We start from the raw sequence: 17,898 nt of genomic DNA, 5'->3' as shown, positions 1-17,898 counted from the left end.
TGTTCAGGCTGGAGAAGAGACAGAGCAAGTGTTCATTACACAAATCAATTTGGTCAAAAGTACAGCACAGTGGGTACCCAACCATTGCTCACATGGTATTGTCAACTTAATCAAATAATGCCTAGAAGACATTCACAAGCTCTTTCTCTCTGAGAAATAACTTGATTTGTGCAGCAGGAAAAAAACAGGGGCTGTTTTGAGCATTTATTAACAAATTCAATGAGTGCTTTCTTTTTTGCTAAATTTAAAATTCTGAAGAGCTTTACCCTGTGCTGGCATGTTATACATGAGATATTCAACACCTAATTTACCATTGATCATATTTTTAAAAAATAATCTGTTCCTTTTTTTTCTTCTTTCTTTTCTCCCTGTAAATAGTTTACAGGTTATTCCTGATAGAATTAGGCTGTTCTTCCTCTACACTTGGTGTGGGTATAAAAGATATGCAACAGATTTGTATTTGTTTACAGATTATAACAGAATGATCAGGACTCAGTAAAGCTTTTCATGTTCCAATACAACTTATTTTCACTTTGTCCAGAAAGAGATAAAAGGTTTGCTTCTATTTTAGGCGTTCCTACAGTCTGTGTTCCATTCACTCTTGACAAGCTGAGATTGAGGACAGCGTTCTTCTTGTAGTGGTGTGCAAACAGCTCTTCTGTGGCAGCATTTCATCGCATTGGAAACAGGATTTGAGGGTGAAAGATTTTGTCCACACCACCATTGTTTTGTAGGAAATGAAAGGTATTAGTCAGTGAAAAAGAATGGAGGGAAAGTGAAACTCTTACAATTCCAGTGTAAGAAACATTCCAGGGCTGGCTGTCTGCAGTGATGGATGGAGAGGGATACAGAGAGTTTGTATTAGCCAGGAAGGAGAATGGAATGGGTTTTTTTCTACCCAATCAATGTGCACAAGGCCCTCTCTGATTTCAGGTTCACTGCTCATTGTTTTATTGTGTGTGGTGCCTTTGCCACAAGTGCTAAAGATGGCAGATGAGACTCCTGTGTCCAGTCAGGAGTCAGCTGGGAAATGGGGTTGTATTTGAGGCTGCATGAAGGCTTTAGAATGTACTTTTGAGTGAAATTTGCTGCAAATATTGGATTAAAAAGGCCTTAAAAGAAGAGGTGTGGGTGTGGGGGAGTTAATATTTTTTTTCCAAATAAAATGTTGTCAAATTTATTTTATCCAAACAAATATTTGGTTTAGTAGTTTTCCTCATTTGTATAATTTTTGTTTCTTAAATTCTCACGAAAAAGCTAGGAAGGGAAACCAGAAAAATTACTTCAACTATTTTACTTCCATGTCAAGTCTTTAAGAACTTGAGTGCAGTCTTTTCATTAATAGAAATTTTCTGTTTCTAGAACTGAGTTAAGGAAACAAAAAGAAAAGTATTTTGCTAAAGATAAAGAATTTCTCTAGAAATCAATAGATATTAACTCATGATGATGAATTTAGTTTAAAAGGATACCAAATGTTTATACTGAAATTATTATTATTATATTATTATCTTATATGAAAAAACCAAAAAATTGTTTCCTGAAATTCCCTCTTTGAGATGGGTTTGCTTACCTGTAAGAATGGTTTCAGTTCTAATTTATTTTAACACTTAAGCCTTCAGTACCTCACTGAAGTAAAGGGAGATCACCTCAATTTGTTTTGCTGTAAGTGAGAATTTGGTCTTCTATTTCTGCGTTCTGTATTTATAACTTTCATTATAGGTTTTAAGACTATCATATATTAAGATTCTTTAATATTTTATAATTGCAAATACGTGATGGAATAGGGACCAGAAAGCAGTCTGATTGCATGCAAGACTGCAGGGATGGAGGAAGGATAATGCCACATCCTAACTTCAATTAATTTTTAAAGGAATATAAAACTTCAGGTCCTCTAGCAGTGAAGATATTCTCCTGAAATGTATTATGTATGTTTAAGGTAAATGACATTCTGGTTCTGTGAGTCCACAGAGCTCTGAAAGTTACCTGGCTGGGATTTTTCAAAATCCAGTCTGTCCTCTGTCCCATGTGTGTTTTACCTCCTTGGTGTGTTACTTGGAAATTTTTGCATAATCTTCACATTCCAATTTCAGTTCGCAGTTATCCTTGTGCAGATCTCCCAGGCATGCCCGTGGATTTCTGGGTGCTTTGTAAAGAGACTGATACATTGCCAAGCCTTTTAATATGTTTTAAATGGCTTAGCCCTGTTCATTCTGCCCCGGGGATCTTGAGGGTCATGGACAGGTATGAATTGTTGATGACAGTGACTTGCTAAAGTTTCTGGTTTTCAGTCCTCGCTGCCCAGACTCTGAGACATTCTGTGCTGAGAGTGTAAATTTGAGGCTTCTTAGAATAAAAATGATTTTTAAAAGTGGTAAACCCAACCAAAGGCCCAGAAAATAACAGTACCTGGATTTATTCTCTTCACCCATAATTTGTAGCTCCATTTTAACACCATCTTCAGAAACCTCACTGGATTTTGCTGACCATAGTCTGTTCAGCTGCTTACTAGGGAAGTTTCTCCCAGTGTTTTGGGATGTTTGTGGTGCGCAGTTCACCCCTCCTACTCCTCATTTCTATTGATACAATGAACAAAGATTACTCTTTTCAATTTGCATTTATACAGGACACTGATTATATAATTTCTTCCTGGGGCTCCCTCTCTTCCTGAAGCTCAACAGCACCTTCAGAATTCTTTAATTCTCTTCAGATTAATATAATTGACCTCACATTCTTCTGGGGTATTGTATTTCAAGAGTTTCCAGTCTATCATCTCCCACCTACTCTCACATACCAAATTTCTTTCATATTTCTCTCCTTTGATGCCTGAAGGTAGAAAATAGTCTCTGTGGTGTCTCTGGATGGAACAGTTACTTCAAAATCTAAATTTGAAATTTTTGAGTTGATTTTAGATAACAATAGATTAGCATGGAACATTTTTGTCTCTTGACAGCTATATACCATATTTTCTATTTAAATCACAAAATATTTATAAAGATAAATTATTTAGTTTGTGGGCCCCTGCCTGTGAGTTCAGGGAGTAGCAGATAAAGAGATGTGGTGGCGCTGACTCAGTTTTAGGTTTACGCTTGATCTGATCCCATTATTTGTTTGGAGCACTTGTAAATCTTTCTTCAGTGCACACAAAAGTTTGTGTTTGTGTGAGTCTCTTCCTATCCCATGAAATATCAAAGATGCTGCTGCTGGACTGAAGCTGCTGCAGAAATGAGAACCTTTATTTATAAAGTGTTCTTAGCACAGAATTATTGGCAATATAGATGTTAATACTTTTAATTTGAGAACATTTGTATTCCCTAGGGAAGGTATTGTTGAATTTAACTTGCTACAATTCAATTTATATGTAGTTATTGCTGATGTAAGATGTGTTCCGTTTGAGTTCTTTTGCTTCCTCTTCACCAGGCTTGTGGGTACTAAAACTGTGTGGTAAGGTTTATTTTATTTAAGCATTTTTATGTTGCTTAAACTGTTGCCTTTTAAAAGAAATTTCATACTAGCAGGAAATGGGCAATTTCGTCTTTTTTTTCTTCAATTGAAAAAAGTCAGAAAGACAAACTGAATGTAACATTGGAACACAAGAGAAAGAGGAATACTTAGGAAAACAGCGGGGTCAGAAGGAAGAGGAAGGCCAGAGCAAATGGAGTAATGTCTGTCAGATCATCCTTGTAGTTTTTCATTCAACTATTTTCTTTCCCTTTCTATTCTTCCAAACCCCTCTACCAGTGCAGATGAGTATGACTGTGCTGTTTTCACATACCCATGCAGAATCTTGTCTAATGACTGTGTGCTGTACAAGCAGTAATTAATTAGGCACTGTAGGATGTAATTAAAGAACAGAGATGAGTAATTTCTGTAACATACTGATTGACCAGCATTGGTCAGTGTTACTTTTTGGATGAGGGCCATTTTATATTCTTTTCCTTAATCTCACTGGGGATTTATAATTTGTTTGTTAAATCATAATACATGGCAATGTCCTTCAATTTTAAAGCAGAAGTTTAAAACCAGGGAACAGTGTCCCTGTGGGAAGTAGCACGGCATAACCTTGTTTTGGCGAAGAAGAGAATCTGTAAAACTTTGTTTCTGTGTCTCACTTTTCTGTCAGGCAACCTTCATCACTGATTAAACTTCTGTTCCCTCTCACAACTCAAGGCCTTTTCCATAATGGTCACCATTTATCTGGACAGAATGACCCTCCAGTGCCCATCAGCAGTGCTTATGAAACGGCAGCTGGGATGAGATGTGTTACCTGCCTCTTGTGGAGAAGTCCCAGTGGCCTCTGAATGAAAGCACTAATCTGATTTCAAAGTGTCTGGCTTGCTCTGCTAGCAGGCAGCATTTGGACTGCAGATTCAGTTCCTTACCTTGGCAAACACAGAAAAGGTTAAAGGAGTTTCTACAGTCTTGTAGGGAGATCTATTTATTCATTATTTAAAAATAGCTCAGAAAATCTACAAATAATAATCTACTTACTCTCCAGTTTATTCCAAACACATATTATCACTGAGAATGTATGCTGTTGAGACAGATACAGAAATGGATTTGATTTTAATGTATTTAAACTTCTGGTATTCCTCAATACCTTGGAGCAGATTTAACTGCTTTTTAGTATTTTTTTTTTTTTTTCCAGAATTTAAGCCCACCCACCCTCTTGTATTAAAAATGCCAGAAATACTTACAGTGTGCTTTATTTTGCTTTACCCTTTTAGCAGACAGATGATGCAGCACAGACCGATGGCCAGCAACAGACACAATCTTCTGAAAACACAGAAAACAAATCACAGCCAAAACGGCTCCACGTCTCAAATATACCATTCAGATTCCGGGATCCAGACCTTAGACAAATGTTTGGTGTAAGTGCTCATCATTTATTTCTGCTTTATTTACATTTGCATTGCAATAGGTATTTTCTATTATAGGCAGCCGTGAGGGCTGTATCTGATTGAGGCTGTTTAACCATTTGCAGTAAAGATTCCCTTTTAATCTATGTACAACCAAACATCTGATTTGCCAGTCGCAACTGGGAAAAGAAATTACACTGATTCTGCTGTATGTGATGCCCTTGGGTGTTTTGTACTACATTCACAGAAAGCTGTGTTGGTTTAAAATATTACATGCATACATATTGCTGCTGTACACATCTGGATTTATCTGCCTGCATTTATTGATTTTGGAGAGCATGATGTTAAACGGTCAATGCCTGACCTCATGAGCAAGGGACCCAAAAGGAAGGCATGGGCTGAATTTCAGCACAAAGTTCAGAATCCTCATCCATCTCCACAGGTTTTGTAGGTCTGTAGGCTTTGAAGGTTTTTGTTAGTATTTTTCTAGAAGTCTCTCAATCTGTGCTTCTCTCCAGGCCACAGGTGCCTTCTAGCACATCCCCTGTGTCTCACACAGGCCCTGGACATTCTATCAGCAATAGGATTTATAACTGAGAGAGGTTAGACTGTGTTTCTACTCCCTGACCCAAGAACTCTCAGGTTTAGTTTGAAATGCCACTAAGCATAATCTAGAAATAGTACTTGATCATCTATTAGAGTCCAAGCGAGGACTCTGGCGTATTTATGTTACTCTTGCTCTCTTTATTCTGCCTCACTAAACTGGAATTCTCTCCTGCATTACAGTTGGTTATTCAGTGCAGCACCAAGTGCTCCATGGCTCTGTACTTCTCTGCATCTTTCACATTCAGTTTAGATTTTTAAGTTCTTCTAATGTGTTTGTATGTGAGTCAAAAGACTGTGTTCCTTAATATTTATTCCTCTGAAGGAAACAGTCACTGGAAAAAGAATCCTGGTGTAGTACTGGGAAATGAGTGACTGTTCTGCTGTATCTGACTTGGTAGAAGTTACCTCCCCTGAACGCAGCTTCCAGCTCATCAACAGAATAGCAGAAGGCATAATAATTGACCCTCTAGAGAAAAATACGGTAATTTATTTAAACTAAACAAACCACTTAAAATAGATTTTATTTGAAAAAAACATTAAATGAAACAGATTTTTTTTTTTTTTTTAGGTACTGTAATTTATAAATGAATAAAAACTACATTTCCTTTTAATGTTTCTAAGTCTTAGGTCTCAAAAGACTGACACTGGGGAAGGGCTGGAGTTTTCCAGCTGACTTCCAGAATGACTTGATCACAGTAAACTTCTAGCTTCTGAAATGATAGAAAAATGACATTTCTGCATGTGTCAGTTGAAATACGTCATATGAAACTTGGCAGGTCTGCATCATGTCCATGTTATACACAAAGCAGATGATCTTTTTACATGGACATGAATATAACAGAGGAGAATTGTTTAAATATCAAGTCCATCTCCGCATCGAGGCTGAAGCTGCAGTTAAAACATTAATTAATGGTGAATGCAAGAACATGAAATAAGCCAAATAATACCAAGTGATGGTTTATTTTTGATGACCAGGTTGAAACTCTTTAATAAGCTAGAGAAGGAATACTGTCCTTTCCAGCCTGTAATTGTTTATTATATCTTAAAAGACTGTTGTATAGGCTCATTTCTGCAGTTCCTGGGACTCTTGTTGGGTTACTGTCCATTTCCCTGCCTCTAATGTGTGCCTTTTTGTTTAAGATGTTGGGTCACTTACCAGTGCTAACACTGATCCATACTACATGCTAATGACATTTGAAATAACAGAAATGACCCCCTGATGCATTACATTGTCACCTCAGAAAATGTGTCCTAACAGGAAGTATTCTACCATTTATTCTCTTCCTAAGCCAAGTCCAATAGGGTCTTTTCCTTGGGGACAAGCAGCTGTGTTCAGCTTTTGTGTGTGCAAACAACATCTAGGGAATTCAGTGCTATTGTAAGGTCAATGGCAATAACAGTTACTTCTAATATTATGATAAAAATGCAATTCTGAGCAGAGAAAAAATCCCCCCAAAGTGAGTATCCATTCTAGTTTTTCAAATTATGCTCCAGTAAGGCAAAACTTCTTAGGGAATAATGGTTACCGATTTCAGCAGGGTGGAAAGAAATCCTCAGTCCTGGAAGCGAGCAACAAAACTCCCACCTGGTTTAATCCTGTTCCTGTAAGGCAGAACTAACCAAACTCCTTGACTTTTTTCTGAAAAATCCAGAAATTTGGGACTTTTACTTCAGTGTGATCATGGTTTAATGCTCTTTCCTCTCTGTCAGGGGGCTTCACTGAGCTTCAAGTTCCTCTGTGGAATGACTGTAACGAGCATAATGACGCACACAACTGAGATGTAATATTGATCTGACTCCTTTTAGTGTGTCTTCTTTTGTGTTTAACAGTATTTGGTTTTATATTGTTTAACTTTTTTAAAGTGTTGCACCATTTCCTGAAACAAACATTTGTACTCTATGTGATAGAAGGGTTGAAGTTACCTTATTTTCATGTAACTTTTCTGTTTCTTTGCAGCAATTTGGTAAAATCTTAGATGTTGAAATTATTTTTAATGAGCGAGGCTCAAAGGTAAGCAGTTTAATTCACCTGTGGATTATTTTGTTTTGTTTAAAATACTTATATGAGTAAAAGGAAACAACTGCACTGCTGTGATAAAATAATGTCTGAAATTTTATGTTAGTGAGAACATCTGAGCTGTCAGTCAGTTTTCTAAGCAGTATGAAAATCATTGGACTCATATCTTTTAAAGGGGGTAATTTTAACTACTCCAGACTGTCATCTGTTTTATGAGAATGTTGATTTTTGCTGACCTTATTCTTCAAGGGTAATTATTTCATTTATTATATGAGTTCATAGTTAAAGATATTTGTAGGTAGGTTTGTATTAGTACAGGTATTTTTTTCTTTTATTGAAATGAAAGATGATGATGATACTTTATAACTATCCTCTTTAGTGATTAGCTGAGAAAATATGTGATTGTTCCTGATTAAGTGCAGATGTTTTCCTCTTTAGTTAAAGCCTTAGTACACCAACCCTTTGAAAAAAATCTATTTTAGCATTTATTTTATTAATAGACTTCTTATTGTATTGGAAACGTTTAATTTTTTTTTTCCAAAATTACTTTGCCTTAAATGCATACTTCAATTTATTCAGTATTTAAGAAATAAAGCAAGATAGAATGGCTATGACTGCATCAGCTGGTGCAAAACTGTAACCCAGTGTGTTCACCTATGATATCAGCTGCATTACAGGGCTTTATGTCTGTCATATGCATATCTTTTTTCCTTTTCTTGCCATGTCAGACCCACTAAAAAGTTTATTCACTAATGTTTCAATCTTCCTGTAGCTCATATATCATTTATGATTAGCGATGGAATGTTATTCCTGTTCTAGACATACTGTAATCTGTCATATTTTAAGAATCACATACATCAAAAATCTATCTTAAATCAGATATATTTTAATTCTGTTAATATTTATTTTCTGAAAATAAAGCCTTCACATTTTTTTTTAAACCTAAATGGAACAGCTGAAATCTCCTGGTTTATTATTCAGACATTAATTATTCCCCTTGCCTACCAGCGCAAATTCAGTTGGAACATTCATCACTTTTTCAGTAAACAACTAAAATGGATGGAATTTGGTGGCTCAGAATCTCCTACTCTGGCCAAAATTTATTATTTTTAAATTATGGATGCTCAATAATGTTTGCAAAAGATATAGATTGTCCAGAACCTGCTGCTGCTGGATAGTCCCACCAGTTTCCAAAGCCATCCCCACTGGCCACCTTTGCTGGTTGTGCTGATGGGGTGGAGCTGAGCACCTGTGGTAGGAGTTTAAACTTTTGTTTAGCTGGTAAATCTTACCCAGGTGGGGATTTTAACCACCACACCTGCACTGGGCTCCTTAAGTGTAAGGTTTTGTTAAAGTTTTAGGGGGATGGCATAAGGAGGTGTTTCCAAATTGAGCTTTTTTGATGTTGACCTTGCAGCACTGAAACATCCCAGTGCCTTGCGCCAAAGGCAAGATCCTAGAACGGATTTCAGAAGGAAAAGGTTTTCCTAGCTGGATTTTAACATCTCTGCCTCAGTTACAACCTTTGTCGGGTCAGCCTGTTGTTAATAAATGCTCCTGCACCATCAGTGCTGCATCCCAGCTGTCGCCAGGGGAGCTGCTGAAGGTGCTTGAGGCAGGGCTGGGATGCCTCTCACAGCTCAGGACTGCTGCTCTCACCTCAGTCAGAGTTATTTCAAGTATAGCTACATGATATTCTGATTTGCAGAAGTACCTTTAGATTCTCTCAATTAAATAGAAGGTTAAGGAAAATAATATTAGGAATGAGAGGGACATCTTTTTTCTGTTCTTTTTCTATTTTTTTTTTATTTAATCTGATCATTTCGTGTCCATTCTGTAGGAATTAAGATGCACCAGATTAAAGTCCCATTCCTGGCAGTGCTTATCTATGTTTTCATAAAATCCCACTGAAACTGAAAGGACTACTAAGTGGTTTCAGACTGAGTACAGGTAACAAAGTTTGCAGGATCAGAATTCAAATTTGTTTCTAGCTGCAGTTTGGCATAAGAATTGCTAGAATATGTTTTTGTTTCTGTTTCTTTTTCTTTCTTTTTATTCTAACAGTTAACGTTTTAAACGATTTCTTGCAAAAACAACAGAAGTAATCTCATTCTCATGCCGTAATAGTTAAGAAAAATGGAATTGCATATTCAAAAAAACATAACATTAGAACTCCACCATAAAGTATAAAATTATTTTGCAGAAGGGAGTCCTTCCATAAGAGAAAACCCTCAAATAATGCAAGTTTCATACTACAAATTTCTGCTTGTTTGAATGTGTAATACTAATGAAGAAAGCTTGGCTAAAATATATGACAACACTGATGACTTTTGAATTTTTGACCATTTTCTATCAGTTATAAATCAATGCTCTAGACAGCTCTGTATATACATTCAGGAATCTATTTATGTGTGTATTAATATGTATCTAGTGTATATTATATTAACACCTATTTCTTCAAATAAGAACGCCAAAGTGCCTCCCAAATTAAATCAGAACCTTCTCACACACTAACTTGGCTATTATTAAATCATTTGACAGATTTTAAAAATAAAATGCATATATTTGCATTACCAGTTAATAGAATACAGCTGTTAACTCAGCTGCATATTAAATTGATGCGAAAGGGTTCATGTAGGTATTTGAATGTGTGATGGGTGAATCTGTGTTTTGTTCTTGAGTTTCTCTGTCAGCCAGGTGAAGTTAAAGATTTGCATAGTAAGAGCTTAATTTAGGTAGTGTTGATTATGACAATAAGTACAACATAAGAAATTTTAAAATTACAATGAGTATTATTTTCAGAATCTTTGAAGTTCCTATCGTATCTTGGCTTGTAGCTCCACTTTGTATGTTTTTTCTAATTTTTTAGTGTAATTAGGTTTTTATCTTTCTCTTTAGCTGTTTGAACAAAAATTAACTGGTAGTGCTGTGAGCTAAGGAGAATGTCAGAAAGTTTTGACTGAACTCCCACCAAATGTTTGCAATTCTGAGAAGGGACAATTTCTCAGGCAAGAGAATAGGAAAAAAAACCAAAACAGAATTGGGGGAATTTCTGCTATTGAATGAAGTTAGGCTGCTTAGATCCATGGATCCAGTGATGTTTTTTGCTGGGAAGTTTTCTTAATGGCATCCTAAATTAGGAGGTTTTTTAACAGAGCTTTAACAAGGCGGGAAGGAGCAGTTGTAGAAGAAATAAAAGTTTCAAGTTGAGGACGGTTTTAGGTATCAGAAAAGCCTGTACAGGCATCTAAACCATGGAGATTAGTGCTGAGGAGGGGGATTTACTTTCTCTCAACACTCCTGGTGCTTTGGGGAAAAGAGTTACATCCTCAGTGTCTTCTAGCAAGTGAGGTCGTGGCCTTGTGCTAAAATTGTGGAGAGTGGTGTGGAGAAAATGTGTGGAATCAGGTGTTCTGAGAATGGCTTCAGCTGGAGATGCAGCTGCTGACAGAGCACTTCGGAGCTCAGGCTTCAGGCTGGATTTATAAGGGGGGGGAAAAAGAGTAGCTGTGCTTAAGCTGCTTTGGAGAGAACGAAACAGAAACCACTGCTGTACATAAACGTCACTTTTTGCATTATAAATAGGAATAAATAACTGACTTCTTTGAGTAGGTAAAATAACCCAAATAAACCAGGGAATTACCCTGAGAGTTACTTAACTTTTTTGGTTGACGGTTGACTAATTAGTTCTGTAGTTCATACCCATTCCTTTTCTCACTGCTTGGTGTCAGTTTTGCCTTAGTTTGATATTTGGTCTCCCCTTTGTGTAAATGACTGTATAAACGTCTTCCCCCTTTTTTTTTTTTTCTTCCCCCCCCCCCCCCCCCTTTTTTTTTTTTTTAAATCAGTCATTTTCCATAACAGGTAGCACTGCAGAGAGGAACTGGGTGAACACTGACAAAACTTAGCAAAGGGAGATGGGGAGCTGTGGTGCATAGCTGACTGCTCAGCAGCAGAACGGACTTCAGGCTAAAATAGAAATTAAAAAAACCGGTTTTAGTAGCACTTAAACTCTTTGAGTGCCGGCTGTGTACAAAGCACCACGTGCAACTTGCAAATGGTTCTGGGTGTGAAAGCGCAGGGATGTAGAGCAGCATTTGTTCGGATAACTTTGGGAGGCATGCAAAGGCATTGTAGTGCTAATGCAAGAATTACTTCAAAGGGTTGGTGTATGTTTCTAAAATGTTCTTCGTGGTCAGATTTTCCCAAAATATTTGCCATTTTAAACAGTGTTTAATTTAACTTAGCACATAAAATGAATTTTAGTAGGATTTGAAATGTTTGTTTTAGCCTAGTATTACAAAGAAGGGCGTTTGTCATAAGCAGAATTTCAGATTTGTCCCACTAAGGTGGGATTCTGGAGGTTTACCAGTTGCATGTTCTATATGTAGAAAATAATATGCAGAACAAGTAAATGAAGCAGTTAAACTTATTTAAAACGTTTGCATTTTTCTTCTTTTATCAGAGTTTCTTTTTCTATTCACATCATGTAATTTTCTTTGATCTGTTAATACAAGAAAGTTTATACTTTGTTCTGAAAGTACTTTTGTTTTGTTGGTGGTTTTCTTTTTTTTTTTTTTTCTTTTTTCCTTTTATAAAAAAATAAGTAAAGGCTGTATAGTTTGACAAAAGTTTAAGTTACCCTAGTGTTGCATGGGAACAGTGTTTCTTATGATCACAACAGCATGAATAAGTAGGCAATGTTTAGAGTATATTGACATTCAGTGTTGAATTTTGTGCACATGTTTTTTATTTTGTTGAGATATCTGCATGTCATTAAAATGTGGTTCATTTTCTTTTCTCATTAGTTCATTTTTTTCTATGTGAAGACACTGTAATTTATTTTAATTTCATTTTCTTATTGTTAGATTTATTTTCCTCTGTAGTGACATGTAGAAAGGTATTTTTGGTATCATTCTTTGACTTTCTCAGAGGGTATTATCTAACTGATGACAGAAAAAAAAAAATTTGTTCACATTTGTTGCTTATTTATTGCACATCTCAATACAATTATAATTTTTCTAATTTGCATGTTACAGAAATGAAGCAAGGACAAGAAAATATTAAATTAAAGAGAGAGAACATAAGCAAACAAGTGGTCATTGACTGAAATAATAATGTGCATGTTGTTTTCCCCCCTTCTCCCTCCTGCATGCAGGGATTTGGTTTCGTAACTTTCGAAAATAGTGCTGATGCGGACAGGGCGAGGGAGAAATTACACGGCACCGTGGTAGAGGGCCGTAAAATCGAGGTGCATGTTCAAAATATTTTCCTTTTCATCTTTTTTATAAATGTCTGCTTCACTCTCATTTGTTGTTTCAGATGCATCATTGGTGTCTTCTGTGTGCTCCCCTTTCCCCTTCCCATTGTTTATATATATATTTATATATAAAGAGAGAGAATCTGGCCTTACTTGGGTTTTTTATTATTATTTCTTTTGTAATTATTATTATTATTATTATCATTATTGCTGAAAGGTGGATGACAGAATTTGGAAAAAAAAAAAGAAAGCTTTAATATTTTGAAGTTATTATTTTGGATGTTTTGTAAATCAATGGGTGCAGTAGATTCCAAAAACCAGCCAACAAAAAAGAAAAAAAAAATTAAAAAATTGAGAACAACAACAAAAAAAAAGTGTGACAGACAAAACAAAAACAAACAAAAGGTTGTTATTTTCTTTTTTTTGTTTGTTTTCTTTCTCTTTTTCCTTTTTTTTTTTTTCTTTTTTTTTGCTGCAGGGTTGATGTGGGATCCACAGTGGCTTTCAAAAAATTCAGATTGGGTAAGAAGCATCCAAAAGATGTACAAGAAACAAAGCCAGACTGGAGACCGAGCAATTTTCACATTTAATTTTAACGAAGCCATGAGGCTCTTTTGGCTGGGTGGCCTGAGCCATCCCCACCTCCAAAAAACACCCCCCATGCATTTCCATGCCACTGGATCCCCTTCAACACTGCCTCAGTCGTATTTGTTAGATTAAAAAAAAAAAAAAAAAAAATTACCAATTGAAAATGCTGTCGTCTTTTGAGTAAGATGTTGCATATTTTGCCTTTTCATTTTCCCCCCTCGACGGTAGCGCTTAGGGCCCTCACCAAACTCTCAGTAACCATGGTAACTGTATACATACCCATGCTGGCGATGGTGCTGAATGGTAAGTGGAGAAGTCCATCTGCCGTTTCACGTATTTAGCGCTGATATACCACGTGAATTTTTTTGACTTGTTGTATTAAGTTTTCTTGATGCTACATTTTTTTCTATATATTGGTACGCCTGTAATTGAGTGTACGTTTTAAGCAAGCCTGGGAGGCACTGATTGGATTGAGGATATGACTTCGTGCACATCTTACTCAGATTGTTAACTCCATATTGTGTTAAATAATGCACCCTCTTTTTATCCTTTTGTTAGCTGTGATTTTAAAGCTTGAATGATTTTGTTAATTCTTGCAATGAAAAAGGCTCTTGTTCCAAGTGTTGAATGCTAGATGTTGCTTTTCCAATGGTACTTCTCTTCTAAAGGGTTATGTTGCACACTGCTAAAATTCGTTTGTCCCTTTTTTGACATTTTCTTTGTTTCCTTGTACCTTGTCTCTTTCCTTTCTACTCCACTGCATGTTCCTTCATATAATCTTTTTTTTTTTTTCTGTTTTGAGTATTTATTGTATCAGTGTTATCATGGAATACAAGCATGCTCTTAAGTCTTAAATTATGCAGTACCTTTTAATTTGCTTTTAATGTCTTTTTATTAAAGTTTAAATGATATGATGTTGCTTTATTGAAATGATTTGTAAGTTAAAATGGTTATGAAAGTAAATGTAATTATAAATAGTATGATTTTGTTATGCACCTCTTGCCTTCTATAAATTAAATTGCATTTTATTTTTACATGACTAATAGCAGTAATAATGCATGCCTTTAATAGTGACACGGGCCCTCCCTGTAACCGTTTCTAATCCCCTGTTCTATGTGCTTAGGTAAATAATGCCACAGCTCGTGTAATGACAAATAAAAAGACCGTCAACCCTTACACGAACGGTAAGTGCGTGAGCCCCCTGCTCTGGGTGAATGTCCTTGCATGCCAAAGCCAAACCTCAGTCCTGCTCAAAGGGGGCCCTCACCTGCTCCTGAGGTGTCTCACTCTGTATCTTCTGCATTCCCCAGGGCTCTGAGTCCCAAGGCATGATGGGGTTGGGCATGAATTCCATCTCAGTAGAGCTTGGCTGATCCACAGCCAGGCGGGCAGAGCAAGAATCCCTTTGACTGGAATCCCAGTGTTTGACCCCAGTGGCTTTTGTGTAGGACAATGGGCCTGATAGGAAAGTGATGTTCTCTACGGGGTCTGTGCGGTGTTGATGTAGTGATGAGTGAGCTAATGGGAGGATTGAACTTGGTTTGGGGGATGGAGGTAGGGAGACCAGCAAGAATGTCTTTCCTGTAGACCCTTTTACTACCAGAACACACATCCAGTCAAAGATCATTTGCTGTGTCCTCCTTTGACAATTTGATAGAAGAAGGGCAGACTGTTACTGGGTGGTGCTTCCAGCTTTTTCCTTTCCCATGGAAAAATCAAAATTCCAAGCTATCTAAAAATAAAATTCATTCTAATACTAACCTAAGTTGGTGTAATGCTGTACATAAATCATCCATAGTTATTTGTTACACATTAATAATCTGTAGTTATTTGAGGGGTTTGGAAACAATACATTTTTTAAATGTTTCCTTTGGGAGTGTTTGATCAGGTGCTTAAATGTGCATTTGCTGGTTCAGAAAATTCAAATTCAAACAAGTTCCTAAATCAGCCATGTCAAACAATAACATGTGAACTGAAGTTAATTGCAATTGTGCTTTCAGTTTTACTAGACTGTGTAGTTGTTGGTATTTGATTTCAATTTAATTCAGGTTTTCCCGTCCGGTAGAAAGCAGATGAAATGTTTAGGAAACACAAAGGTTTCCCAAGGTAGATTAGATTAGTTTCCATTTTGAAATACAATGGATCATATTTTCTGTATTTGAGGTCTCATTAGTGAGTTTTTACTAAAACCCAGGGCACACAGTGGCTTTATATTGTAATGAAAGGCTTATCACTTTTTCATGACGCAGTAAAAACACGGGGATGGTTTTCATGTGACGTGATAATTGAGCCAGTTAAAATGATCTGGAGAAGAAAGGTCTGAAATTCCTTATGCTTTCTTAGAAACTGTTTTCTTCCACATTTTGTAAATGTGAAGCTTGGCAAATTACACAGCTGGGAAAATCTCCTTGGTTTTTACTGGTTTTAAAGCATCCCAGTGAATCTAGAGAGAGACGTGAGGCTTGACTGGATCACATAAGATTTCGTTGCAATACAGAGCTAAATTAACCATGTGCATGCCCTGCACTGCAGGATTTCTTGGGTCATAGATTCTCATTTTTTAATCTGCTGTCAAGTGTTTCCAAGTTGAAGTGTTTTGTTTGTCATTTTCCATCCTGTTCCATCCAATCTAGATCTCACCAAGAGTATGAAATACCCTGTTCAGTGCATAAAGAATTAGCATTTATTTATTGTGATCCCAGACATCCAAGGTGTTGCATGCAGAATATTCCTATGCACACATTTTGCCGTGTATCTACCAAGCAGACCTCTGGTTGCAATTCATAACTTTTGATTATTTTAATCTTTTTTACTTTTTTTTTTTTTTTTAATGTCTGAAGTCCCCTAAAGTAAACACACAAGGACAATCACATCCCTTTTGCATAATCATCACAAGCAACAAGGAATGAAGTGCAGACGTGTAAGGTGCTTCATTTAGTTTCATCAGTGTTTATACTATCAGTCATCCTGGCATGGTGCGAGCCTCGTTCTTTATCATTTTGTCAGGAATTAACCAGTGCTGGAGCTGATTATTTATTGAAGATTATTGTTGTCTAAAGTAAAGGTCTCATCTTTTAAATAAACTGTAAGGCCAGTTTTTCTACCTGCACATTAAAATTTGAAAGACTCTTCTGATGCAGGTAGCCAGAAACATTTTGTTTGCACATGCCTTTTTGTTTGCTTCAGAACCACTTACGTTTTAGTGCCTCTCTTTATTTTTCAAAGTGTGTGTTGTGACTGGCATGTTGTTGGCAGGTATTCAAAAGGTAGTTGGGGCACATGTTGTATTCTATCAAAATGTCAGGAACTGATATTTATTTTAATTTAAAAACAAGATACACTCTGTTTTGTGTTTCATTCCTGAATACAGCTGGTTGTTTGATAACAGGGCTCATGTTGCTAATGGGATTCCAGAAGTCAGTAGATTTCAAGACACAAAATCTTGATTGTTTTTTTTTTAATATATATAGCTTCGTTCAAATAAGTGGTTTGCTTTTGTGTCCTAAATGGTCTTTGAAATAAGTGTGCTTTCCAGTGACTTTTGACTCCCCAAATGAGCAGTTGCTGGGAGAGCTCTGCTTCGTGGGTTTGTTATCAGTCAGGATGATTGTGATGGCTCACCTTGTGCTTTGGAAGTACAACTGCCTTCTCTTTTCAAAGAAATTCAGTGTCAGGGATGCTACATGTTGGCAAAAATATTTGAGACATTTTTAGATGTTCCAGCCTATCCTGTTCACAGTTGTACTTTCTTCTGATGCCCATATTGCGGTTCAGGATGCTCATCCAAGGGTTGTAGGGTACAGAGAATTATGGGCAAGTACATTCAGAGAACTGCAGCAATAAAGGAGAAACATGAAACAGAGATCTGTAAAAGGATAAGTATGTTTTAAAGTTTATACTGGTGATGCTTTGGATTTGAGCCTTCTGTTGCTCTAAATATAGATTCAAAATCACATCTAGTGCCTATTAGCACAGTTAAATTCCTTCCCACTCCCTGCCCCCCCTACCTGGGCAGCAAACAGGAGGGAAGGAAATGGAATCACAGGGTTCTTTCCTACCCAAGCCTTTCTCTGGCCATGGTGGCCTCTCTGGTCTGTGAAGAAAAAGAATCTCTCTGTGTTGCTGTGCCCCATTTTCTACCACAGCTTGTTACCCCAAGATCGTTTCTTTCCCTTCAGCACACTGGACATGTGCTTCTCTGGATGACTACACAGGCTGGGGAGCTGGGTCAGGCAGAGGGTTTTTTCTTCCCCTGGCTGGTTTTTAAGTTTCAAGCTTTTATAGTTTCAACTCGAGAATGAGATTAATATTGTGACACTAAGAAAAATGCACAAAATTACACTCACAGCCGAGAATTTGCCTCCTCCAGCTGCTGCAAAACGGTTACTTGGCAGCTGCTCGCTCGGATACATCAACTCCCATCACACTTGATTAACCCACACAGCTATGGGCCAGCACATTGTTGGCTGACAAGATAAAGTTAAGTTTAATTACTGTTATTTTCACGATGAATGAAGTATTTCCTCCATAGACTTCAAAAAGTTAGATGAGACAGCCATCACTGGGAGAGT

The 17,898-nt window shown here is 36.8% G+C and overlaps 1 protein-coding gene across 34 annotated transcripts in view; it reads left to right on the top strand.

Annotated features, from left to right (window-relative positions):
* Window positions 1–17,898, top strand: part of RBFOX1 (RNA binding fox-1 homolog 1) — a 1,119,677-nt gene that overhangs the window by 1,022,541 nt on the left and 79,238 nt on the right. For 32 of the 34 annotated variants that reach the window (XM_048320436.1, XM_048320431.1, XM_048320443.1 and 29 more), the window contains 4 exons: window positions 4,725–4,868; window positions 7,420–7,473; window positions 12,638–12,730; window positions 14,451–14,511. In XM_048320436.1, coding sequence (XP_048176393.1) covers window positions 4,725–4,868; window positions 7,420–7,473; window positions 12,638–12,730; window positions 14,451–14,511 — 352 coding nt within the window. The remainder of the gene's footprint in view (window positions 1–4,724; window positions 4,869–7,419; window positions 7,474–12,637; window positions 12,731–14,450; window positions 14,512–17,898) is intronic. The other 2 variants (XM_048320440.1, XM_048320437.1) reach the window with 1 other exon arrangement.

This window comes from Corvus hawaiiensis, chromosome 16, assembly GCF_020740725.1.
Source record: "Corvus hawaiiensis isolate bCorHaw1 chromosome 16, bCorHaw1.pri.cur, whole genome shotgun sequence".
Taxonomy (NCBI): Eukaryota; Metazoa; Chordata; class Aves; order Passeriformes; family Corvidae; genus Corvus; species Corvus hawaiiensis.
The sequence above is the reverse complement of the archived record's forward strand: the minus strand, read 5'-3'. Positions and strand labels throughout refer to the sequence as shown.